The sequence below is a fragment of the Nannobrachium achirus genome (assembly GCF_963921795.1).
Source record: "Nannobrachium achirus genome assembly, chromosome: 3".
NCBI lineage: Eukaryota > Metazoa > Chordata > Actinopteri > Myctophiformes > Myctophidae > Nannobrachium > Nannobrachium achirus.
In genome coordinates, this window is record NC_137812.1 from 51,748,233 (window position 1) to 51,774,334 (window position 26,102).

Below are 26,102 nucleotides of genomic sequence, written 5' to 3' on the forward strand. Positions count from 1 at the left end.
CACTAGATGGTGGAACTGTACAGGAGATGTTCATTTCAAACAAAAGTTACACAACCTGATTTCACTCTAACGTTCAAGGCGGTCAAATTGTTGATATCTGTTTTTCTGACTTAGAATGAGCTTGAATATAGCCAGCCCACTGTGGCACATTGTTGAGTTATCTAACTATTAATTTACTGAATTTCTGTCTGCATGCTCATACTAAACGGTGTCGCCACCATGGTAACTATGCCCAACTGACATCACTGACTTCACTACAGTGCCCAAATTTGGAGATGACATCACAGACTGGCCTGTACCCAGAACACCATACAGTATATGGGCATCAAAGACTGCCAGCCAGACAGACAAATACAACGGGTATTGCACAACTGGACATAGATGGTGACAATTTTGCCCAACGGGCACCGGCCTGGTTTTATTCATTCTGATATACTGCTATACATCTGATGTACGTACCTATACGTATCAGTATGGCTTAGTCATGGTGGTCAAGAATCCTGGACAAATGTAAACTTTGGCTTTGAGCACATACACATTTTCCAATGAGCTTTTAGTCAACAACTGCATGACAGTTTATTTTTAATGAGATAAATAACATGGAAAACAATCATTCACACTACTACTTAATGTCTGAATCATACTGCTTGAAAAGTAAAAGTTTTAAAATACTGCATTTCAGTAGAGAAGGCACTTCACTGCAGATTTCCACTGGGAAAGCCTGCAGTCTCTTTGTTCTTACAGGTTCTCATATTTCAGTTCAGTCTGAATGTACAGTGCACATAATGGGTCCCAGTGATAAGAGTCTTCACTGTCTTGTGTCTTTGTGTCCTGGTCTGAACTTTGTTCTGCTATCCCAATACTTGGACATAGTCTTTAGGAACCAAGGCCCGCTTTCCTCTCAGGTCACCCAGGAACCACTCTTGATCTATGGACTCCAGGTTGGTGATAATGTCCCCAGCCTGGAAAAGAAAGGGAATACAATATATTACATTACTGTATGCTGTATATTACACTGTACAAATATCCTTTTATCAGTGGTTGTCAAAGTGGGGTCCAGGGTCTCACGGGTGGGATCCAAATGGAAGAGTTATGGGTTTTCCTTTCATTTAAAAAAAGTTTGAGAACCACATACATGACAAGACAAAGTCCTTGCATGTGCAAAGGTAATTGGCAGATAAACTATATTTTGCTCATCAGTTTTCAATGGGTATTTAAGATCTGTGAATTTATTAAATTCATAAGCCTACGTCACTTAATTTAGCCAAACCATACTTTTTTCTCCTTTACATGACTCTTAAAATATCTGTTTGCAACTGATGATGAGTTGCATACATATACATAGTTTTCTAAACCAGGGGTCTTCAATGTTTTTTCTGTTTTTTTTTTAGCTGTAGTAACTGAGGACCCCCCTAGTTTCTTTTAACAAAAAGTGTTCACCTGCAGAGTGAGCTCCTCGTCACAGTCAGAGGTGAAGTCATACAGAGCCTTGGCTCTCACTCCACCTGTCTCACCTCCAACCTGCTGATGACCCAGTCCTGATGACAGAGGGATATAACAAATACATTGTTTCATGGAACATAATTCATTGTTCATGGTGCAGTTTAATATTACAATATACATAATACTACTAAAGTGTGGTTCAAAGTTGAGTAACCACATGGAACCCAAAAGTAAACGGCCTCCTCTCTCACAAAAGGTGTTGTGTCACCGTTGTGAAGTGAGCGGTGCTGATGATGATGATAGACCTACATGACGTCACAGGAGAGACCCACATGATTTCTCATCATTATATTGTCCAAACAGAGAAGGGACATACGGTATGTAATAAGTATTTGATGGCCTGTCCATTTTGCATGGACATACACACGTGGACATACACACAAAGCCATGTGTTGGAGCAGCTAGCACCGCTCAAAAATAAGTGTGTGTGTGTGTGTGTGTTTTCAAGTAATGGTTAACAGTGACACTAGATGTTTGTACCTGTACCAATGCTGCTCTCAACAAAGGCTGTAGGGAATATCCCTTCTCTGCCATCGAGTCTACCGGAGCACCACTCTTCATCGATGTGCTGGGTGACCTGAATACTGTCTCCTTGCTGGAACGAGAGGTCTCCCTCTTTCTGTCCAGTGAAGTCATAAAGAGCCACAACCCACTCCACATCTGACTGAGAGGCCTGGAATGACAGTAGAGCAATGGAGGGTTTGCTGTGTGTTAGTGAGCAACACACATTACACAGTATGCAACAGTGGACACTACGCTGCTATGAATGTGCTGTAATGCAACGTGCAAGCTTTGACAACAACATAACATAATTTACATGGCAACCAAACCTTGTATTGTCAATTATGCTTCTATTAAACATGATATGTAGAATGTAGTTACCGATAACATGCAAAAACCAACATTTAACTGCTATACACAGTGATTAAACGGGAGCATGTACTTCGGCTTTGGCTCAAGATGGGGAACTTTCCCCATTAGTACGTCCGAAACTAAACTGATGCTGTACTGTATGTGAGAGGGTGTGTGGTAGAAGGGGTTTTGGTTCATTATGCATTTCTTTTAACTTGTATTATGTAAAAATGCATTGTGTTGTGTCGTCAAATATTTGTGCTGTTAGATGTGTTGTCTTCTAAAATTGTTGTGAGAGTGTCACATGCCCTTAAGTGGAGGTGCTGGTAGATGCTGAACTAAATCATACCTGTTCTCTGATGCTGAAGTTTGTGATATAATGGGAAAAAAATAGTTTACCTGGATGGGTTTAGTGGTCTCATGCCGGGTACTGGATGAAGTAGCCATCCCTAGGAAAAAATAATAATAATTAAAAAAACAAAAAAAAACAAAAACACCACCACTATGATTATACTATAGTGAAGCAGAATTTAAGACAAGCAAATAACTGCACAACACAGTAATTTTGCATAGAACTGAATGAGAATTCAAGTGGGTAGGAGCACTCGTCACTACAGTACTGCATGTATGAAAACTATCGGTCATTCAGACTCGCTGTCCTGAGTCCTAGCGACCACACAGCACTTTTAATGAAACGTAAACAGATGCACAGATTCCAGGCATACCACAGCAGGAAATGCCAGCCAACACAAAGGGAAAAAGGATGAATGGCTGCTCATTGAAATATAGAACAGTCGCTTAGTTGTTGAGTTTGAGGGGCAAATGACTAACATAATATATACAGTACCATGGTACATACGTCAATGTATTCAGGATCTTTGCATTTATAATTATTAAAACGTTTACATTCTTTGTCATTTTATAAGTTGACCCCGACCCAGATTGCCATACAATTTTAGAATAAGCTCCCAAGCTACGTTAGGTTTAAAGAGGATGAAAACAATACAAATAAGCTAGTACCAACCCAAAATGAACAATACTTGTAAAACGTATTATTTACATAATGTATTCATGCATGTTTTTGTATAGGCCTATTTCTATACTTATTTCTTTGTTGTTGTATTATGTGTAGAGAGCGAGCAACCAAATTGTATTATTGAATAAAACGGAATAAAAGGTATTTGAGGCCGTCTCACCAGGCAGTGCTATCTTGATGGCCTGGGTTGGCTGTTGAGTTGGAGATGGAAGCGGAGGCAGATCCTGGATCACCTCTACAAAGTTGAGAGGAAAGATTCCACTGAAGACTCCGACTTGTCCCCGCGCCCAGTCCTGTCCGACGTACTCCAGCAGTCTGATGGCGTCTCCCTCGCAGAAGGACAGCTCGTCACTGTGCTCACCCTCAAAGTCAAACCGTGCCACGCACCTCGGACCACTTCAAACACAATACACAATGGCCTTTTCAAACTGTCTGAAATGTTGTGTTGAATGACTGATGTTTCTTACGTATTGTGTGTTGATGTGTTACCGGATTGTTGTAGCATCTGGCATTGATTTCTTCACAGAGACAGGTGTTGATGAATTTGACTAATTGAACAAGGAAAAATATGATAGATTTGAGTTGAGGTTCCCAAACAGCACATGTAACACAATGTATAGTTACTAAGTAAGAGATATTCCTATTAATAATAATATGAAATCCCTTTGAATTGATAATTCAGGGTGTTCAACTGACCGAAGAAAGCCCAAAATTATGAGCCAGAAGACCATTTGTGCCATATTGTATTTTTTTTGGCTTATTTGTTTTAAATGATGTTGTGCTGCGCTGACCGCCCCAAAAGAGAAACACCAGTGTTGGATCTCACCAGGACTTTGACATAGCTGATAGGAAAGAATCCAGAAGATCCCCTGCACGTTCCTCTGTACCATTCATTGTTCACCTGCTCCACCATGTTAACCACGTCTCCGGCTTTCAGCCTCAATTCTGTTGAACCCTCTGAAAAACACAACACACAGTTCAACCACATCTGCTATCTATGGTGGCATCAAATCAAAGAAAAAAAAAACAATTTTTGTGACTGATCAGTAAGAACACTTCGAAGAGTCTAGCAGGAGCACTCATTCAACCCTGTACTTACTCAGTTCACGCATGGTACCATAGCACCTCTAAGGCCTTAAAACAAGGCTCCATACATCCCAAAATAAACTGGCTAGGCTACTGCTTGGCCTCACACCTAGCACACCCCTGCTCATTTTACTCAGGTTATTTCGATAATCCGATGTGTGGTTAGGTTTACCTGTCGAACAACCCCATTTTACCACGGTGGGATGGCTCAGGGGAGAGGACAGAGTCTACCAGATACGCTAGACCACTAAGATACCTGTGTAGTAGGCTACGTGTACTTGTCAAACTACTTCCAAAACGTCAAAGACGTCCACAATGTAAAAGGTCAAAGCCTACCACTAGCCTCCCCTGACCCGCTTATTTATTTCTGATTTCTGACTGTTATGAGATCTTGCAAAGTATTGTTGTATATTTGTCTGTCATTGTCTTAATGTCTCAATGAGGACACATAGGACCCCAATGTAACCAAGCCATAGTGCTTTCTTGGGTTACTTAGTTAGTAGACCTTGTATCTGAACTGTACTGTCTTGTGCTTTTCCTATGTGAACTGCTAATAAAGTAATCAATCAAATCAAACTGAACTCAATTTTACAGTATTTATAAAGCATATCTTTGTCCAAAGTACTGAACAGCATACATAAAATATAGCAGACAATAACACTAGGTTAAAACTGTTAAAACTGTATAACGTAACCAAAATACAAATAACACAAAGAACAAGGGGCTTGCATGGCATGGATAACAGTTTAAAATGGTTCAAAGGCCAGAGAGAACAGACTGTATGACTCGAGTCTGGATTGAAAAGTGTCCAGAACTTGATGGGAAAGCTAGCAGCAACCACAAAGGCACGGTCACCGTTTTGCTTCAGCCAAAATATTTTTTGACAAGCTGCAATCGTGAGAGGACAGAGCTAGCAACTAATGTATACAGTGAGTTGCAATAGTCTAGCCGTTATGAAATGAGAATGAGAATATAAATGAGAATATTCTCCAGATCGTGGACAGGGAGGAAGGATTTAATTTTGGCTAACAAGAGTTAGAAGCAGCTTCGGTTTACAACAGCATTGTAAAAGGGGGAAAAAGCACAGATTTTAAGAAGAAATGTTACCTGGGTCAAAATCATGCAGAACCTGGACTCGCATTCCACAGCTGTCTGTGCCAGAACCAACTGAATTGAAGTCCTGTATGTGGAACAAAGACAAACAATGCTATAGTGAGAGAGGTAGGTAGGTAAGTAGGTGGGTGAGTGAGTGAGTGAGAGAGAACAGGCTGAAACAGTAATGGCGTTACTTAGAAAGATTATAAGAAGCATTTTGCATTGCAACAAGTTGTGAGTTTGTAGATTAAATAATAACTTAATATCCTTATATTTAGAAACATTTCTGTTTCATTAGATATAACAGTGGTCAAATGACACCTGACACAGGTCACGAATCAAACCCATGATGTCATGATTAGATCCTTGGTGTTGGCTAGTTCGCACCCTCGCATCGCAGATCAATGGTGTGGTCCCTGGGTTTCACAAACAAGGCCAGTGTAGAGACGTTGAGTACTGGCTGGAGAAGGGCCTTGTAGTGCTGAGGGGGTTTACCTGTGGGTGAGTGCTGGCAAGGACAGATGACGACAGAGGAGTGATGACCTTCATGTGAGACTTCTGGACTCGACCTCTGGTGTCTCCTACTTGACATTCAAACGTACCATGGTCCAGGTCCTCCATCAGTATGAGTACCTCATTTTTCTGTCGGCGAAGATAAGAAAAATGTGTCTCTACAACAGATCTTACACCGAGATAGGTCGGACGACATTAATGTAATGATTCCACGCAGGAATTGTGTTATATGAACCTGTGATGTGATAATAATAAAGTTGGTTGCAATAATTGGAAAGAACTTTTCTTGGTTACCTGAAACGAGAGTTCCCCTGTATTGCTCCCATTATAGTCAATGATTGCAATTCCATGAGGGAGTTCAAGCTGGGGGAACAATAAATAGAACACATAAGTAGTGATTTTATTCAAGGAGTGTAAATAGCACTTTAGCATGTTCGTTTTCTTAACACATATGGTGCCAACCCCGAGTTTCCCGAGTTTGTATTGATACTAACGCTGTGCCAACCCCGAGTTTCCTGAGTTTGGGCCGTTTTTGAAAAAAAAAAAAAAAAAAAAAAAAAGAAATCAAAAAATATTAAAAAAAAAATTTTTTTTTGGACCTCCAGAAATGTATTAGGCATGATCGCGAAATTGCATGTTTAACCCCCATACCAACCCATTCTTTCAAACATGGCAGCCATGTTTGTTTACATCTGAAGAAAACATAATGGCTGATAAATCATGAATGCCTGAACGGATTTCCAAGCGGATTTTTTTGTTTGAAAGCTGTGAACAGCATCTACACACGTGGTGCATCATCTAGGCATGGGCGCGCATGATCCGTGCACTATAAATTACATGGAAGTCTATGGAGACCATGGCATCAAGGTTCATTGAAGAGAAAAAATCATGGCAACAAAAAAGTTAAGTCAGAAAAGTTCAGTCGAGAATAGAAAACAATAGGTACAGAAGGAAAGATGCTTGGTATTTTGCTTACTTATTAATCCTAACCTATCCTTTCTCTCCAAGCACTCATTTTGTTGCTGACAAATGTTCAAGGCATTTTCTCTGAACTTTTACTTTGTAAACCTGGATTAGTGTCTGCTAAAAGCCTGAATTATCATTGTAATGATTCAGTATTAGGTCATGAAGAAGTACTGCCTGGGACTTCAGCTACAAGGATATGAAAAAAAAACACTACACTATTTCTAGGCAAACAGTTCAACACCACCAGTGTAGGGTCTCTCACCGTGTATTTGTTGTAGAGACGGTGCCCAGGGCTGGGCCTTGGGGGCAACACAGGTCCTTTCCTCTTGGGTTTGTGGGTGTGAGACTGGGGTTTGGGTGGAGCCTCCAACCGAGCTGATTTTGCAGAACTGGAACTTCCTGCCCCGTCAAGCCGGGGTGGAGGTGGTCTCCCCGGGCCTGCTTTTGCCACCGGCGGGCGAGGTGGGAGGGACTTCCCTCCACTAGGTCTAGAAAAATTCAAAAGTAGTTTTGTTTATGTTTATTTGTACAACAGCACACTAAGATGCAAGAACATAGAGAATAAATACAACGTCACCCCCTGTTCAACATCAATAGACAACTCACATTATTGTGGATTGTTTGTTCAACACTTTCTCACTCCCAAGTCATCAATTTAAGCAATATAATATTGCGATTATACAACCGCTACCTTTAAAAGAAACACGTCAACTTAATTTCATTGTTATCTAACATATAATTTTCGGAATGTCTAAGTGAGTGTCTGAGTGTCTGTCTGTCACAACGTTTCTCCTCAATGGCTGGAGCAATTGATCTGAAATCGCATCACAATTAGCATATGAACACACCTAACATAACTGTGAAGCCCGTTTGTCACTTTCACAAATCGTATGCTGTATATTAGCATTTTTATGGTGTATCTACTATCTATTCTGCATCTAGCTTGAGGCTAATCTATTCTGCATCTAGCATGAGGCAACATGTTTAACCAGCTCTGTGTGTGTGTGTGTGTGTGTGTGTGTGTGTGTGTGTGCAGGCGGGTGGGCGGGCGGGGGGTGTGTGGGGGGTGTGGGGGGAGGGGGGGTGGAACACAGTATCTCTGTAGCCATTAAACGAAACGGGTATTTCTTACATTGATGCTCCTACATATTATCATGCAAGCACCAGAAAGTTACTTTCCATCCCTCATATACTGTGTGCACAGTGCACACCCCATAACCCACACACTGCACATCATTTCGGAGCTCATATCTTTGAACGGGTAAGGACTAGTTAAGATAATCGATCGAATACCCTGAATAATGAAAAGCAAAGCTAAACTGTACCCCAGTACATTGACGTGTGAATGCCAATGTATGGAAGCTCTTCTTTGAACATTACATTTTTACATTTTGGTGCACATATTAATATACAGGTATATGGCTAAGATTATGAAACGTTCATGTTTTACAATGTATTGTTTCACTCACCGAGGAGGCAGGGTCAGTTCCAGCCCTGTATTGAAGGGCTCCTGTTGATAATAGAAACATGTCTTTGTTAGTCCCACAGATATGATCAGGTATAAAAACAAGATCACTGCATCTGTTCCCAGTGGCCTGACCATAACCTCCAGCAAACACTATAAAATGTCTAAACATTGTGATTTGTATTATTATTCATACAATTATATAAAATTGTATTGTATTTATATAGCGCATGCACGCACACACACACACACACCCTGTTGAGCCACCTACTGTATTTAGGGCTGTGCAAACTAGGGATTGATTTCAGACTGACCAGCCAGATAGCACTAACTCTACAATAAGGCAGTTGTTTATATGCAGCCCACAATGGCTGCTTTGTGTCTATACAAATTACTGGAAGAGCTGCAGGTGGGCGTTGGCAGTACAGGTACTGTAAAAGACAGGAGACATCCTGTACACTCCAGCATACAGTAGACATGACAGTGTATAGGCACAGTTAAATAAAGATGTTAAAGCAATATTTCCTGCAATGTCTGCAGCTGGAGCATGGTAATGTCTGTAAATCAGCTCCATAAGAAAAATACATATTTTGTGATAATAATTATGATGCCATATTTATAGACATCTTTTTCTACAGGGACTAAGCTTACTGTGGAGGGGGGGACAGGAACCAGGCTTGGTTTGTGGCCCACAGGTGGCGTTCGGGAGCCTACAGGCTCCTGGACCGGCAGGGGAGGAGGAGCAGAGATGTCCAGCGACTCCTCTAAGAAGACAGGTCAAATATTACTAGGTAAGTATTTTCAACTGTAAAAAGGTGTCTCCAACAGAGAACATCAGCTAAATTCCTGAACTTAATTTGCTTATAAAGTGAGGTGACTCCATCTTTATGCCTTTATTCAACTACAGAACAATGTTTTCTCTCAAAGACAACTGATGGCTTATTTTCATTTCATTATTTTCATATTAAATTCTCATCATAAAACTATTGCAGGATACTCTACCTGTGGGTAAGACATGGCTTAATACCTCAAGTGTGATAGGAATGTAGGAAATAACTGAAAATCCTAAGGTGCTGTAACATTTTGTTGGTTAAAATAAGTGTTAACTAGCACTATATTCTGAAAATACATTTTCACTTTGGGGTACCAATTTCAATTAATCAGGATAGAGAACTCATACATACAGGATGACCAAGTGAAATTGGAAGGGATCACACAAAGAAATAGCTGTCAAATTGGAATTGAAACACAAGAAAAAGTAAAGGACGACTTTTCCACTTTTTAACCTCTCTTCATATAATAGGTCCTCACTAATGTTCATAATAAAATAGCACAATCTGTTTCTACTCGGTCCAGGTCTCTTAGGAGAGCTGTGGGGAGTTCAGAAACCCATCATCTTGTGACATCATCGTTTGACAGATTTCTTTTTTAAACAATAATTTTTAAAACATATTTAGATTTTTATTATCGCGAGAACAATGGCTTCCACTTTAACATTGCGACTTTTCAGGAATAGAAAGCCTGCATTTTCTATTAGTTTGGATTCCCCATCGATGATGTCGCAAGATGATGGGTTTCTGACCTGCCCACAGCCCTCCTCTGAGACACAGACCAAGTAGAACACAATTATGCTTTTTTTATCATGAACATTAGTGAGGAGAGGACCAATGATATGAAGATAGGTTGAAAAGTGGTGAAATTGTCCTTTAAGCTGATAAATGGGTTTTCTCTCCTGATTGGATAATGAGAAAGAAGCATACGCAACGCTGAGGAAGGCCGAAGGGCCGAAACGCGTCCGTATACTGTCCATGAAGTGAGGTAAATAAAATCATGTAAAAAGGATATTCCTTGAGTGCTGGCGACTACTTCTTTCTCATTGTGCTTCTTTGAGCCGTGCACCTAAAAGCCTTCATCTAACTTGGAGTGTTGCGGGCTGTCTGCTTTATTGCAGATACCTTTCTCTCCTGATTGGATGAAATTGGTGTCCCAACTGAAAATGTATTTTCTATGTATTAAAGAACAGGAGAGATGGGGACTCCTGTCACTGAACAAACAATCTATAACAATGTTATTAATTACCTTTTGACTCAAATCTTTTTGTTTATACCAATATACGTATGTATTCTCAATGTGTGACCTATCACAATGTATCACAATGATCCGTCTCATGCAACCAGATTCTAGCCAATATCCAGCCCTGCAATGTAAAGTGACAGAGATGAGAGACTCACGCTGGGTAGCCTTACTGGGTACTCTGATGGTGGTGGGTCTTCTTGTTACGCTCTGTCTGGTGAAGGAGACGCTGGCAGCGCTGTCCACACTGTGCTGAGGTTTTCCTGAAATTTACGTTGTTGATTTAATGGGTCTGGCCTCAGTTATTAGTTAATATCTAAAGTATTCTCTATAGATTTTATTTTCACTGACTGAGCATTGTATTAGTCTGTATTAGGGTCAGCGTTCAGTGAAGGACTACCAGGCATTTGATCCGGTCTACAGACTAATGACCAATGTGACTATTTTGGCCCTCAGCTTTTTTTACCTGGCTGGTTATTTTTTTCTTCTGTTTTAGTGTTTTTATGACTGCCGTCTTTGCCATGGCGACTCAATTTGCCGTATGAGATAAATAAAGGTCCATCTATCTATTATGTTTTATGTAATGTTCCATAATTCTGCTTATTCCATTTAGGGTCATATGATGTTACAAAGCAGCAGACTGAAGATACAGTATGGCAGTGTCTTATTTTATGGAATAAATGGTAAAAAGAAAACATATGCTTACTTGTGGGAGTTTCCACATATTCATTCTCCCTGACCAAAGAGGTGGAGTTGTGATTGTTGACATTCAGGTTGGGTTTAAGGGGCTCCTTAGGAGGCTTTAGTGGAAGTGTCACGTCCTCATCCTGGAGATCAACGTTTTTGGCTCTGACCAGTACAGAACGCCGCGTGGGGGGCAGAAGTGCCATCTTGGAGGGCACAGCCTCTGGCTCCTCTGTGCGCGACAGTCCCACAGGCTTCTTTGGAGGCTGAGGTCTAGGAGCAGGGGTGGGGATTTGGGGGAATAATGACGATGCCACTTGATTGTTGTTTTCTACATCGTGGTTCTTGACTGAAGGTTTGGGGGTTAGAGAAGGCTTGGCAGCGACAGGGGGCCTGTTTTGTAGGTTTCTTGGTCGAGGCTGTGGCCGTTTCATTGGTTCTACCCCATCTCCCTCGTCATTGGACGCCTGGCTTTCGAAGGCCAGGATGCGGGCCCGCATATTGTGTTGATTGCTCATCTCACCACCAGCATGCTCACTTTGCCCACTCTCGTCTAATTGGTCGTCAGCGTCAGAGCCCTCTGCTCTCTGCTCGTGCTGGCTGTCCACGATGAACACCTCCAACAGTTCCTTTAAATATGGGTTAGTTTGGACCTCTTCTGAGTCGGTGCAAGAAGTCACATCAGCGCCGTCGCCATTCTCACTGAGCCTGATCAATGTCTGAACTTTGACCTCAGCCTTGATTGGCTGCTTGAGGTTTTTGGAACGACGAGGAAGTGGAACAGGGTGTTGGGTGGGGACGGGAAGAGGCTCTGTGGGGGGATGTGGTGAGTCTAAGGTAACAGGGACCGATTCAGCAGGCTGTTCTGGGAACGCATCCCAGTGTACTGTGACAGATCTGATGCTGGTTGTGTGCGTGGAGTCTGGGAGGCTGGGTTTAAGGTCAACGAGACAATCAGTGTTGGTAGAGGCTGTGGTGGTTGTAGCTGCCTGCTTGTGAGGAGATGCATTTGTTCCAGCACCTTCTCTGCACGAAGGTTTGGGTAATGATGGTCTTGGCGGTTTTTGAGGCTTTTTAACTGTGAAGAAACAGATGCAAAGACCACTTAAGTTGATCACTTCCTACCTGGTGTTTGAACTTGTCATTATAGGCAAAACAATTTAAAAGAAATTCATAACTTTTCAAATGTTTCAAGAATAGCGGGGGGAAAAAACACATCTACCAGCTCGGAATGCATTGCCTGACTGGATAACCTTGAGAAACGATGAGTGCCTGGTTGATAACCTATTAGTGATGCGCGGGTCAGGTTTTTTTCATAACCCGCACGACCCACAGCCCGCACGAAACGTAACCCGCCCGCGCCCGCCCCGCAGAACAATATACAAATCAACGAATCCGCCCGCCCCGCAACCCGCATTTAAAAAAAAGATGGTATATCATCTCCAGAATAGCTCATCTTTATATACGGCTCTTCTAAGTACCCAACGTCGCTTTACAGAAAGGTTTACAGTAGCACAATATTGTCATGGGCTAAATAAACAAACGTGTTGTTCAAATTGGGGTTTAGCCTAAAAGACATTCATTCAAAGACGTTCATTCTCTCTGGGGCATCGTCGGGGTAAGAATGGCGTTTCAGGTTTTATGTCAATCATATTTATACAGCGCCTCGCACTTTAAACAGACAGCAAAAGACGGACAATATTACATTCTGTTGGTTATTGATTAATCACCAGATTGGAGAGATGGGAGCGACTCGAGGTGAGGGTGGTTCATTCAGTCAAAAAATCCGTCTCACTTGCGAAAGTTGTGTTTCAAATCGTATCCGTTGACTGGCTGGTTATATAACTTAACCGACACAAAGTATTTATAAACGGACTTGTGTGGATGACAGAGACACATACGGTAAGTGAAATCCTGATCAGCGACGCGCTGAATTGTTTGTGCATTCTTCTGCTGTGCTCACGTTGTGTCAAATGTTGGCAAAATGTGGTTCGCGGGCCCAACAGGAGCGGAATTGGGACGGTCCTCGCACCAAGGAGCGGAGGAGAAACCTCGCTCCTCTCTGGCGCATTTTAAAGCTTGCTCGCTCGCTCATGCTCGTATTCAAACGTTCTATTCTTATTCTTATAGGCCTACTCTTATTAAGAATAAAAGGCAAATAAGAACAGGTGATTATTCTTATTTATTTTTTGCACATGAGAGTGGTGATAACCCGCCCGCCCGCCGCCCGCCAATATTGAGTCTCAAACCTTGACCCACCCACCCGCACGCGGGCGGGTTGGCGGGCGGGTGGGGGCACCGGGTCGGCCCGCGCATCACTATAAACTATGTATCATCAACATTCCTCACTAACTTTATGTGTTTGACACACACACACACACACACACACACACACACACACACACACACACACACACACACACACACACAACTTATTTCCCTACTTTTACGATAGCCAATTATTTGTATCCTTTTTCTCAATTTATTCGTGTACATTTCTGTGTAGGATGGTTGTATGTCCAACAGTTTGACATACAAGTTTTCTGCCCATCAGCGACGATAAATGACTCACTACCTGGTTTCCTCTCTGTGGACTGTGGAGCTGCAGTGCATTGTGGGTCAGTGGCAGCAGAGGCAGTGTTCCTTACAAGGTCAGTCTGGGTGGAGCTGCTGGTGGTGCATGTAGCTTTACGGGGAGCCGCTACTGGCTGGGTAACATGCTCCTCTTGTGTCTTCTCTTTGATCACCTGGTCATAGGATGGCGGGGGCTAAGACACATACTGTAAATTATGAACACACTCAAGTTTTTAATGTTGTGGATGTAAGTGTTCAGCTTTTAATTAGTGTTTGTTTAGTGAGGAACTTAATCAATCAATAAGCTTGATGAGAATTTGTGAGATGCGAGATGGTGAGATGACAAACAAGATTCTCATATATTGTTTGCTTCTCATCTTTCGTTCTTCTTTTTTTTTCCTTTCACCCACATTACTTTGTTGTATCATTGTACAATGATAACATAGAAAATGTTATCATAAAAGGACAGAATCTGATCTAAGGCAGCACTGGAATTGAATAAACAAATGTCAAAATACAGTGTACATTGCCCATCGTGGTGGTAACAATATTTAAAAACTCACAGGCAGTTAAAAACATGAACTCACATGCAGTTAAAAACATGAACAAACATTCATTCTACAGAAATAGCAGGTCTACGTCCCACATTGTGAGCTTGTAGATCGCCTATTTTCGGTGAAGACATACTGGGCTCTATTTTCGTCCATGCCTTACCCCTTATCGTTAAAACTCTTTTGCCATTTTTTACTATTTTGAAAAACTTTCTTTTAAATATTTCAAATAGCTGATCTACAAGCTCACAACGTGTCGATGTAGATCGTTTATTTGAAGTACTTGAAGTACAAAAATGTTTTTCAAAATATTAAAGAAAAAAAGAAAAAAAGGGATGGTATAAAAATATAGCTCTTAGTGTAGCGGGGGGAAAAAGGAAGGGAACAAATAGGCCTATCATGGTCCCTAGGGGTACATGATCAGTGAAGTATACAGGGTTTAAGCGGTTAAAGCAGACCTACCTTGGAAGTAGCTGTGGTGCTGCCAGACCAGCTGGGCTGAGAGGACGGGAGAGGAGGAGGAGGAGGGAAACCACCAGAGGAACCTGGGAACCAGCTGTTACTGGCTAGTGGCTCTGCAGAGAGGATGGTGATCTCTGGTCTCCTGTAGGACAGAGTGGTTCTCTGTAAAACAGCTCAGGACTATGAGACAACTGATAATTAGTCTGTATGTTGTGCCTCAGATAACCAGTCTACAAGGAAGCAATAGAAGCACAGAGCACTTTAAATTCCTCTGACGTGCAAAAAAGAACACATCCAATACATTACCTTCTCTCTCTGCTGTGGTCACTCTGAGAAATTGCTTTCGCTGGGGGAAGAAAGGATCATTTAAGTTTATCAAAACTCAAATTATTTCACATTCTGTAAGAATCACTTTCAAGATTTCTACATTTTGTGACAACACTTGCTATTGACAACTGCAGAGACTAAAACTTGACAAACTCACTTCGCTTAATGGCAGCACGTATGGAGGACAGAGGACCTTGGCTAGAGAGAAGGGACAAGGGAGCAAGAGAGAGAGAGAGAGAGAGAGAGAGAGAGAGAGCAAGAGAGAGAGAGAGAGAGAGATATCCCATTAACATTGAGGTGTGGAGCTCCTGCTAACAAAGAGTTGTTTAGTAACCTGGTAATGACTCACTTCTCAAAAGGATTCATTCAGCTAGCCGGAGGCCACAAAGCTGAACACTACACATAGGACACACCATTCTATGAAGCTTCACACAGTTGACTGTTCACACAGAGGCCACTAGTCAGCTCTAATACACTGTTGGGGATTTCCCATGGTCTCTGTCTTTTTTACCCTGTTAATCTGAAAGATCACATTTCTGCTCAGTTCAGCTAACTGTAACGAGTGGTGTATAGACTATAGTGGCGTTTCCATAAAGCCTCTTAATGCGCATTTAAGGCTTATTCGCAAAACCTTTTTATGGAAACATTTCAAAATGCGAATAAACTTTTATTATCCGCAACAAATGTATCCACTTGGAGGAGGTGGATTTTGAGGCTTTATCGAATAAACTAAATGCGCATTTGTGAATGGAAACGGGTCAGACAATAAATGCGAATAAATTATGACGTTCTGGTCCATATTGTCCTCCTTTAACACTTTCCCCCGCCGCTTAATTAACGTCCATTGTATAACGTTAGCCCACAAAACAAACCGGTTGTTACACACGGAGTGACCCTTCGTCATCACACCGCGTTGCGCGTGCCAAAAGTGGCAGATCTACAAGCTCACAGCAGCTCGCATCTGCGACGCTGCAGGATGAGTATGCAGCGAGTCACAGCAGTGCTCACGTCTCTCGGTATGAAAAAATCAGCCCCATCCCAGCTCTGTGCACTGTGTGCAAGGCAAGCCCGCGGGAAGTGTTTACAGCACGTCGGTCAGACGGACCCAGGCAGGATCTCCCAAAAATCGCATTTCATCAATTTAATGGAAATGGGCTAAATTCGCTTTGTCTTAATACGCATTTCTGATCATTCGCTTCCCTAATTAGAATACGTTTATGGAAACATGGCTACTAAGGCCAAATTTACTTTTTAAATCTGTTGTTCAAATTATAACACTTTCTACACAACAAATATCAGTCTACATGTAATCCAAACTTTTATATTATCCAAACCATCAATTCTAGCTTTGCACATCAAAAACAATTCTACATCTGTTAAATCCAAGTCACACCAACCTCAGGAAAACTTGTAGAGAAGGTGAATGGTGCCACCCACACAGCCACAACAACATACGCAACCAGTATTCATATAAACCATGGGAGAAGCCACCTATGTTCCAAGAACCACCCTCTTCCAAAAGAAAACAACATCATTTTGAGAAAATAAATGTTTTTATATTCTCAGTACGACACTATATATTATTCTCTGCATTAATCTCCGAGTAACAACGGTATCCAGCAATGTCAAGTCTCTTAACAGAGGGGATGGGCCTGTCAACTGTTGCTAACAACACACATTAGTCCTTCACCTAAGGGTTTTAAACTGGTGATGTAATGCATCTGGGGAGAAAGTACAGTGCTCCCTGTCCTTCGTTATGTTCCCACCTGTTTAATTACATTGAGGATTTAAGCATCAAAATTTGAATAAAAAAAATGGTTTATGTGTTCAAAATCAATGATCAGTTGAGAGATTCAAATAAAATAAAAATAAACATATCAACTGTGCTCACTGCAACTGTTGATGATTTAATAATGTTATACTCATTGTCACTGACCTCTACTAAGTTTTTACTCCACTGAAAATGTCCGATTTATTTACATAATTTCACTGAGACCTGCAAAGTTGTTTACATAATTTCACAGAGGTCTACACATTATTGGAGCAGGCCAGCAGCAACCTGGTATGTCTCCAAACAACAAAAAACAGTGGCTTTTGGTCCATTCCTCAGTGCATTGTTTGCTCCATTCACAAATCCAACATCAGCAAATCAGGGTGTTAAAGGGGCAGTGTGCCCTTAAACACAGTTTCACTTTCACAGTTTCACATTTGACTGGTGAAGAGTAAACTTACCTGTTGTGTCGGAGTCAAAACAACTACTACCACTTAAAAGTATTTACTTTGGCACATGATGCAGTGACTGACTACCCATAATAGGGAAAACATTTTAGGATGATTATCTAAGTCTACAAAGTATATAATGCATAAACAGAACAAAGTTCTGAAATTGGATAGTGAGCGTGAGCATTAAACTGATTCCAACAACTCGCACTACCACTGGTTCTAGAACGCTTGGTGTTTAAAAAAAGGTAAAGTGCCTAAATCAGGTGCTACTACTGTACATGTATGTTATGTAACTTCATGAATAACTTCAAGTGACAACATACTTGGAATGTAAGTGATCTGGCTTGGTCCTGTCTGAGCGGTCTGTGGAGAGAAAGAAACAAAGGCAGTTAGATAACGGCTTACCACTGACATTCACTCATTTACTGACTTCATGTTAAAGAAATGCATTGCAAAGTAAAAGCAAGGAACGGACGACACTCATTACTATAATACAAATAATCCTATGACTATTTTGTCTAAAGTCAGACATATAAAAACAGGATTGAAATGAGGTCAACTGGAATAATCCTAGTGCTGGTTCAGATGTAATGACTTCCTGCATTGTCAGGGCAGATATAAGCCTGGTTGTTCAAGTCAACAAACAATGACAGACAGATACTAGTGCCCAGAGCGGAATACACTTCACAGTCTGTACAGACTGGTGTTCGATACCAAGCATAATAATATAAACTGTGCTCATAACAAACACAAAATACACACACACACACACACACACACACACACACACACACACACACACACACACACACACACACACACACACACACACACACACACACACAAACTTCTATATGTGTAGCTAAATCTTACAAATAATGGATATGAAGTGAGCCCTCGACAGACTACTGAAACGATGGCTGGTTGCAGTCAGTACACAGTCCACCTGTCACACCTGTTGCTTGTTATCAGTTATTGCCACCATACCACTGCCACATTCACAACAAACCAGGGAATACCATGCGTATAGTTTGAAAATATTATGCAATACAAATGAGGTACATGCATTTAGGTTCAATAAGATCTAAAGTATTTCCTAACATAGTTTTAGATACTGTAGCTCCACATTCGCATATCACAGATGTGTGTAGCAGCATGCAACAAGTCATTAAACAGAGACATAATATGTGACTAGGTGTCCGCTCATAAAAATATGTAACCGAGATATTATTCCTTTACGCTCCTACCTGCTCTTCAAGAAGAAATCTTCAAGACATTCTCTTTACAACCCGCACCCTCCTATTCCATCAACTGTGTGAGCGTCTGAGCGACACTTTGATACTGTAGATGTCAGGGAGCATATAAAACCTACAGTCACACGCCGGCAGACAGCAGAGCAACAGAAAGAGAGAGAGGGAAAGAGAGACAAAAAGATCCTGCTTCTCCACTGTTGACTTGGCCAGTCTGATCAGCTGGAATGCGGTCATACAGGAAGTGTCAGGTGTGACCCACTAAATTGCTCTGTCACTCCCTTCCCCCCATAAAGCATAGCAATAGGGATGGGATGATATGGAAATTACGTGTCACGATTATTGTGGAAAAAAATATTGCGATTAACGATATTATCACGATAATCAAATTAAATGCTTAAAACTTGTCACTGATGTTTAACCACTTGGAACCACTGGAACCAATTGCCATCCAGGCTCCTGGTGAACCATGACCATCAGTGATGTTACTAGGTTTTCAATGTAATGGGTCCCGGGACCCACAGGTGGTCATTCAAATGGGTCCCAGAAAAGTTTTATGAGTCCTCAATATAAAGTTTACGCGCGCAAAATGGCGTCGGACGTCGGTGGAATCAAAACATTGACGTTTCTATCGCCTGTTTAAGACTTTCTATGTGGATTTTATTTGTGTTAACGTAGGGTAAAGTAGGATGCTTTCACCCATGAACAATGGTGGTGTCTGTGGAATTTCTTTTTTTTTCTTTTACCGCAACGCGGTAAATTATTTTAACATGGACTCCAATAGAGGCGCATCCCCGGGACCCCAAGACCATGACATGAATGAGTCCCTGGGTGACTTGAATGAGTTTTTGATGCGGGATGTGCACTTAATGACATCACTGGACCATAGAACATGTGTACATCATAATATTTTTACATCATAATATTTAATTATAATAATTATCTGCTATATTTAAAAAATACAAATTTCAAATATTTTTTGACACAGAATCAAATGTTTTATGGTCATGATTCACCAGGAGCCTGGATGACATAAAATAATGTAGGCCTATATAAATATTTTTGGAAATCTCTATAGGAAATATGTACAGTATGGGTTTTCTATCTGTGGAACCACTAAATACAGCCACTGTATTATGAGCCTCAAGCAAGGCCAATACTAACACCTAACTACAACTACATTAATAACAAACCCTCATGACGGATTATCTTAAAGTGCATACGAATCGTGGGTTCGATTCCCGAGCCTGAGGGTCTTTGCTCCAAGTGCATGTCATTCCCTGTCTCTCTCCCCTGTTTCTTGCCTCTCGCCAGGTAGAATATATATATATATATATATATATATATATATATATATATATATATATATATATATATATATACACAGTATATATACAGTATTTATATATATATATATATATATATATATATATATATATATATAATATTATATATATATATATATATATATATAATATTATATATATATATATATATATATATATATATATATATGTATGACATGTATGTATTTCTCCATCAATCAGGCCAGACATTATCTTTCACTCCTGTCCGTCTATTATCTGTCTGTATGAGTGTCTGTGTGCCTATGAGCTAATCTCCGGCACCACTGGACACAAATCGGCATGAAACTTTGCACACAGGACCCACTCCCAGTAGTTTTCAAATCTGCCTCATGGTGGCGCTATAAAGGGCTGCTTTATGTGTCTATAATTTTACGTTTTCTTCAACACACGTTTTGCTACTACTCCTACAGATTTTGTCAACATCTCAATTTTGTCAACATCTCACGCAAATCGGTACACATCATCTCTGTAGTAATGTGATCAATATGTATCTTTCAGATGTTTCAGTTCCATGATTGGCTTTCAAAGTTTGCGGACAAGGCCCATTTTGCTCAAAATGACATAAATCAAATAAGCACAGCCCGATTGCTGTGATACTTTGCATACACACGTTCCTCCATGGTGGAGGAACGTGTGAGTGAATCCACATGGAGAATACACTCCCAGTACCACAAAGAGGTCGCTTAAGGTTTTGGGCTATAACTTTTAAACCGTAGATTTTCCCCTGGATTCCTTGGATCATGACACAGCTCCCTCCAGTGCTGTGTTCTACCTGTCACGCAGGTATACGCCGTATGCTGTTGCCTCCCTATTAGGCCCGCCTATTTGTGCTGGACTAGATTTTCGGACCTTTGGCGTTTTCTTCAAAACTCACTTTTTGTTACTTATCCCAGAGTCAAGCGATCAAGATGTATCGGTCTGATTTTTCATATTCCATTACAATGGCTATGATTGACTTCCAAAATGTGCGGGCCCTGGGTAACCAAACCAGTCTGGCATCTAATGCCAACTGGTGGAACCATTATTCATGTTTCCTAAACATCATGTATTACGTGTGGAACCACTTAGGCCTACCCATGTTTAAGGAAATAAAACACCAGGCAGCTGAGATACTAAATTATGTGTGTCTAATGCATGTCTATACAGTATATAAATGTTGCATGTTTATATAGTTCTTATGTTAATAATTTAATATAGAGGGATAGTTCCGTTTTTTATCTCTTTAGATTTTAAATCACACATCAAGGTCAAATAGTTTTAAACTGGAAGTTTGTTAGCAATTTGTAGCAATACGAATGTACTGTAAAGAAATAGAAATAGAAATAGAGAATGCACAAGAAATGTGGCACTGATCAGTCAAACGGTTTGCGGCATTAGCCCTGGATAGAATCGCATTTGTAGATGGCTCAGCAACTATTATAATATTCCATAGCTGTATAAACCCAACTATCCATTTTACTCGAGGGGATATAGCATGAAACTTAAATAAATGGGCTTGTGGGGTGACCCAATAGCCGGATGGTTAGGGTGCATATCACATGGGTGCAAAATGCTTTCTTCATCGTGTCCTCAGTTCAACTCCCGGTCAGCTGGAATGTTTGTGTAGTTGCCATTTTTGCATTTTCCCATTAAGTTAATGGTGTTGCAGCATAAAGGTACTTTTTGCCAATGAGGAAGCAGCATAAAGGTGACATCGCTGAGAATGCTGGTTCCTCATTGGCTAAAAATTACTCCATAAAGTTGGAACGCAACAATATTGGGTTGCCCTATATGCAACCACACTAAATAGAAATAATAAATGGGCTTGCTTGGGACTCAAAGGTTGTGAGTTTGAATCCTAGAACTGGTTGGGAATACTGTCTCTTTCAGATACTGTTTAAGTGCACTGAAATGCTCCAGTGAATCTGCTCAGCCCCTGAGAGTGACTGTTGGCGTTGCTGTAAATTCATGCACAGCCACATTTCCCTGAATAAACTCTAAATTGTGTTGGTTCAATGCTCATGTTTATCTAGCTGTGATCAAACACACTGCTGCCAGGGCATGGCAGACGTGGTGGAAAATATCAACACCGGTGGAACATGTGATAAGCCACACCCAGAAACACCATTACTCATCCTCTAGTCATGAGTCATAACTATTGCTGACCTGTTAAACTCAGTCTTACTTTCACTTATCAGCTGCTACCCTGTAGTCTGTCTCCACCTCACAAATTAGGACAGGAAAATATTCACGAGCGTCAAGGACGGGTGTTTTCAATGAATCTACCATGGTTAAAATTGACTTAATGGAGTTTGAAGTTACAAATTCCTTTGGTGAACCTCATATTTTGCAATAAAGTGTTTTGGATTGTGATTCTTAAATGTCCATTTACAGTCCTTCACAGAACAACATTATCGTGTCACTGCTTGGCAGGTCTGTGCTGAGGAGACCTGCTGATGTCAAGGTATAAAGAGAGTTGTTAATTAACACCTAGGTAAACCAAGCACCTATTCAGTAAAAAATATTATAAAAACCAAACAACATAAACATGCTATCAAAATTACCTGTATGGTCATGAAGGGTAGGCAAGTGCTACTACAGTAAGTGCTATAGGCCAAAGTGGAGTCTGAAGAGATGAGTCTTCAGACCACAGCGGAAGCTATGGAGTGAGTCTGCCGTTCTAAGTGCAACTGGGAGTTTATTCCACAGTTTGGTGGCCAGGAGGGCGAAGAGTCTAGGATGAGTGGATTGTTGTCCTGGGGTTTTATAGTGAGGGTTCTGTCAGCATCCCTGCTGCTTTGAAAGCCAGCATCAGTGTTTTGTTCTCTGTACGGATAGCAACTGAGAGCCAGTGGAGGGAGCGGAGAAGGGAGAGACATGTGAGAATTTTGGCTGGTTGAAGACCAATCGTGCTGCGGAATTTTGGATCAATTGGAGAGGCTTAAAGGGATATTCCACTTTCAACAGGTACCGCAGTGGTAACAGTGGAAGGGCCTCTCTCCCCACACACACCCATTGTAACTTCAAACTCCATTTTAACCATGATAGATTCATTAAAAACACCCATTATTTTTTCTGGTGACTCATTTTACCCTCCTAATACGTGAGCAGGCCGTGTTTTTTCGATAACCTTTTTCATTTATTTTTAATAATTATTTGGGAAAATGGAAAAAATGAAATACAAACAAATAATTATTAAAAATAAATGAAAAAAGTTATTGAAAGAACACGGCCTGCTCACATATTAGGAGGGTAGTATGAGTCACCAGAAAAAATAATGGGTGTTTTTAATGAATCTATCATGGTTAAAATGAAGTTTGAAGTTACAATGGGTGTGTGTGGGGAGAGGTCCTGGGCCTGGAGGGCCTGGTAACATTTACATCAAATATCTAAATATTCAATCAAGCTAATTAAAAATTGTTCAGGGTGTTCATAAAAGCCTGATTAGATGATAACATTACCAAAAGTTTTTTTGAAAGTGAAATACCCCTTTAAGTGCACATGCTGGGAGGCCAGTGAAACATTTTTGGCCATTTGAAAATAGACGATCTACAAGCTCACAATGCATCGTGATCTGACGCATTGTGAACTTGTAGATCTTGTATTTTCAAAGATTTTTATACATTTGAAAATGGGACATTCTGCAAAAAAAAAAAAAAAACTTTTGTACTTTTACTCAAGTACATTTTGAATTCCAGACTTTTACTTTTTTCACATGGGCCTGTTGTGTATGATACATTATTGTATCCCTTTAATAGAATGTTTTAAACCAGTGTGAGCTTGTGGATTCCCCAGTTAACCCACTTACAACATAATTGCAATTAATTTAGATTAAATCTGGCTCAGGACTTTTACTTCATATCTCTTTCCTTGTCTTGCTTCAAATCCCTGACCACAAAAGCCCCATAAATCTGTTTAAAATAGTTGACCTACTAGCACACAACAAGTCGCATTAGCTATTCTTTTTTTTTTAATAAATATGATTTTAATTTGTAAATGTTGGCCTATAATGAATGACATGCCACAAAAGTGGCACAGCTGCGAGCTTGTAGATCTGCTATTTTTGAAAAGTCGTGAAAATGTGCGCAAATCTTTGAATATATGTATTTTTTAAGTGAACATTTGGAACTCAAAGTTTGCTTCTGGGGGGTCCCTGAAACTAAATATTTTGAGATGGAGGGGGGTCCTTCACATGAAAAAGTTTGAGCATCACTGACATGGAAACATAGGTTTCTTGGCACACATTTTCAAGATTTTTCAAAAATAGCAGATCTACAAGCTTGCAGCGTGGCACTCGGTGCCGCGCTGTGAGCTTGTATATCTGCTATTTTTCAATAGTTAACATTCATGGGGGGCCCGCAGTGAATCCTTGTACCCAGGACCCAGAATTTGGTGTGACGCCCCTGACAGAGACTGAGTCAAGCATACAGGGAGCAGTTTCAGGGGATTTGCCCTGACATGAAAAGCAGACACAGAGTGTGTGACAGACAGATGACTTGTCCTGTCAGGTGAACAGTTAGTCATTGATGATGAGAAGTTGCTCGACAATTCCTGATGTGGGAAGATGCAACCCAGGACAAATACAAAATCCTATCCTTACAATGTTCACTTTTCTCTGAAAAACAGCCTGGTATGCCTTCATGTAAATACAGTATGCATGTAATCTGAGAACTGTCCTGAGTGCAGAGTTCATTTGTCACAGACTTAAATCCTTCATCAAAGGACTACATTGTCTTGTCAGAGCGCTGACACCAAATATAAAATTCTCATGGTGATATTTTGCTCTGAAAGATAAGATAAGGGTGGATGTGAATGGTGAACGCATGTCCTCTGAGAGCTGGTAAACGATTTGTCAGGTGCCAAATAGTCTAAAAGCATTCAGGAGATCATTCCCTGAAAAAAGAACGCTAAATCCCTACTCCCCCCCCAAAAAACTGATCCTCTCAATGGCTGTACCTTTGTCTCAAGATGTAGGCCTGCTTTGTCTATCTCTTACAACAAACTGTATCAAACATTAGAGTCAACACAGCTTGTTCACCCACACAAACCACAAGCAGCCCACCTGTCCACATGCAGCGTCAGACAGACAGCTGTTATATTAGGGTTGGGCCTGCACCAATACATCTGTGGATGTTTGTGTAGGGAAGGGCAGGGTATAGGGTATGGTTTAACAGAGGGGCTTTGGTCTTGGCACAATCTCAGGGGACAAGTAAATGAAATGTGTTTGAAGTATTATGGCTATTTGATGGCATATAGGGTATAGGCTTGGCTACTGTACTTCACATATCACAATGAGGATTTTGTAAACTAATGTAGGAATTCCATTTCCCTGACATTTGAATGTTGAAGTTTAGGCTAATCCAGGCTGGTTGTGGTTTATCAGTGACATAATTTCATAAAGTAAATCTACAGCACCAAGCAGTCCTGGGTCAGTTAGGCTACTGATCCCTCTGTTGAACTGCCTGATTAAGTTCCACATGAACAACAGCTGCGGGTTAGCTGGAAAACACTATGGCTAAAGCCATGCTGAATTTATTTTCAGCAGAAAAGTAGCCTAGTAACATGTGTATTTTATAGTCTATTATAAAACAATCCCCTGTGGCATACGAAATAGCCAAATTGGAAAGCAATCTCACACACTTCATGACAACTTACAACACACCGAATCTGGTCGACAATCGACAAAAGGTAAACCGTTATAGTGGGCTCCTTGCCACCCCATGTAAACGAAAGCTCTGTAACGTCTTAATGGTTGAGTAATTAAGTAGTGGTTGATTGTCCCACCTGTCGGCTGGTTTCTGCTCCGTCCATCTCTTAACTCGATCTCCTCCTGTTCACGTCTGGAGTCTCTGGACTCAGTCTCAGCCATCATTTGGAAGGATGCGTTTAAACCCCCCCGCTGGTAAGACAACTAGATAATTGCCCGCCCCGCTACAAGTTTGTCTACAACACTGCTGGATGAGTTGACATCAGGTTGACATCCACCGCTGCCGTGATGTCTGCCAGGCGTGCCAGCCTGCTAAGTTTCTCTCATCCCGCTGCTGCGCTGCCTGAGTGAGCCTGACTGCATCAAAGGGAGGTGGTGCCTGTTTTGAC

The 26,102-nt window shown here is 41.0% G+C and overlaps 1 protein-coding gene across 1 annotated transcript; it reads right to left on the reverse strand.

The window, feature by feature from the left end:
- Positions 1–851: 851 nt before the first annotated feature.
- On the reverse strand, positions 852–25,875 carry sh3d19 (SH3 domain containing 19; the record flags this gene model as incomplete). Its single annotated transcript, XM_080722657.1, has 18 exons — positions 852–962; positions 1,441–1,538; positions 1,984–2,176; positions 2,755–2,804; positions 3,552–3,787; positions 4,183–4,348; positions 5,585–5,657; positions 6,068–6,214; positions 6,380–6,448; positions 7,314–7,539; positions 8,521–8,561; positions 9,168–9,280; positions 10,748–10,852; positions 11,296–12,351; positions 13,849–14,041; positions 14,861–15,002; positions 15,167–15,206; positions 25,791–25,875. 18 exons carry the CDS (start codon positions 25,873–25,875, stop codon positions 852–854), a joined length of 3,144 nt encoding a protein of 1,047 aa, XP_080578783.1.
- Between the last annotated feature and the right edge of the window lie 227 nt (positions 25,876–26,102).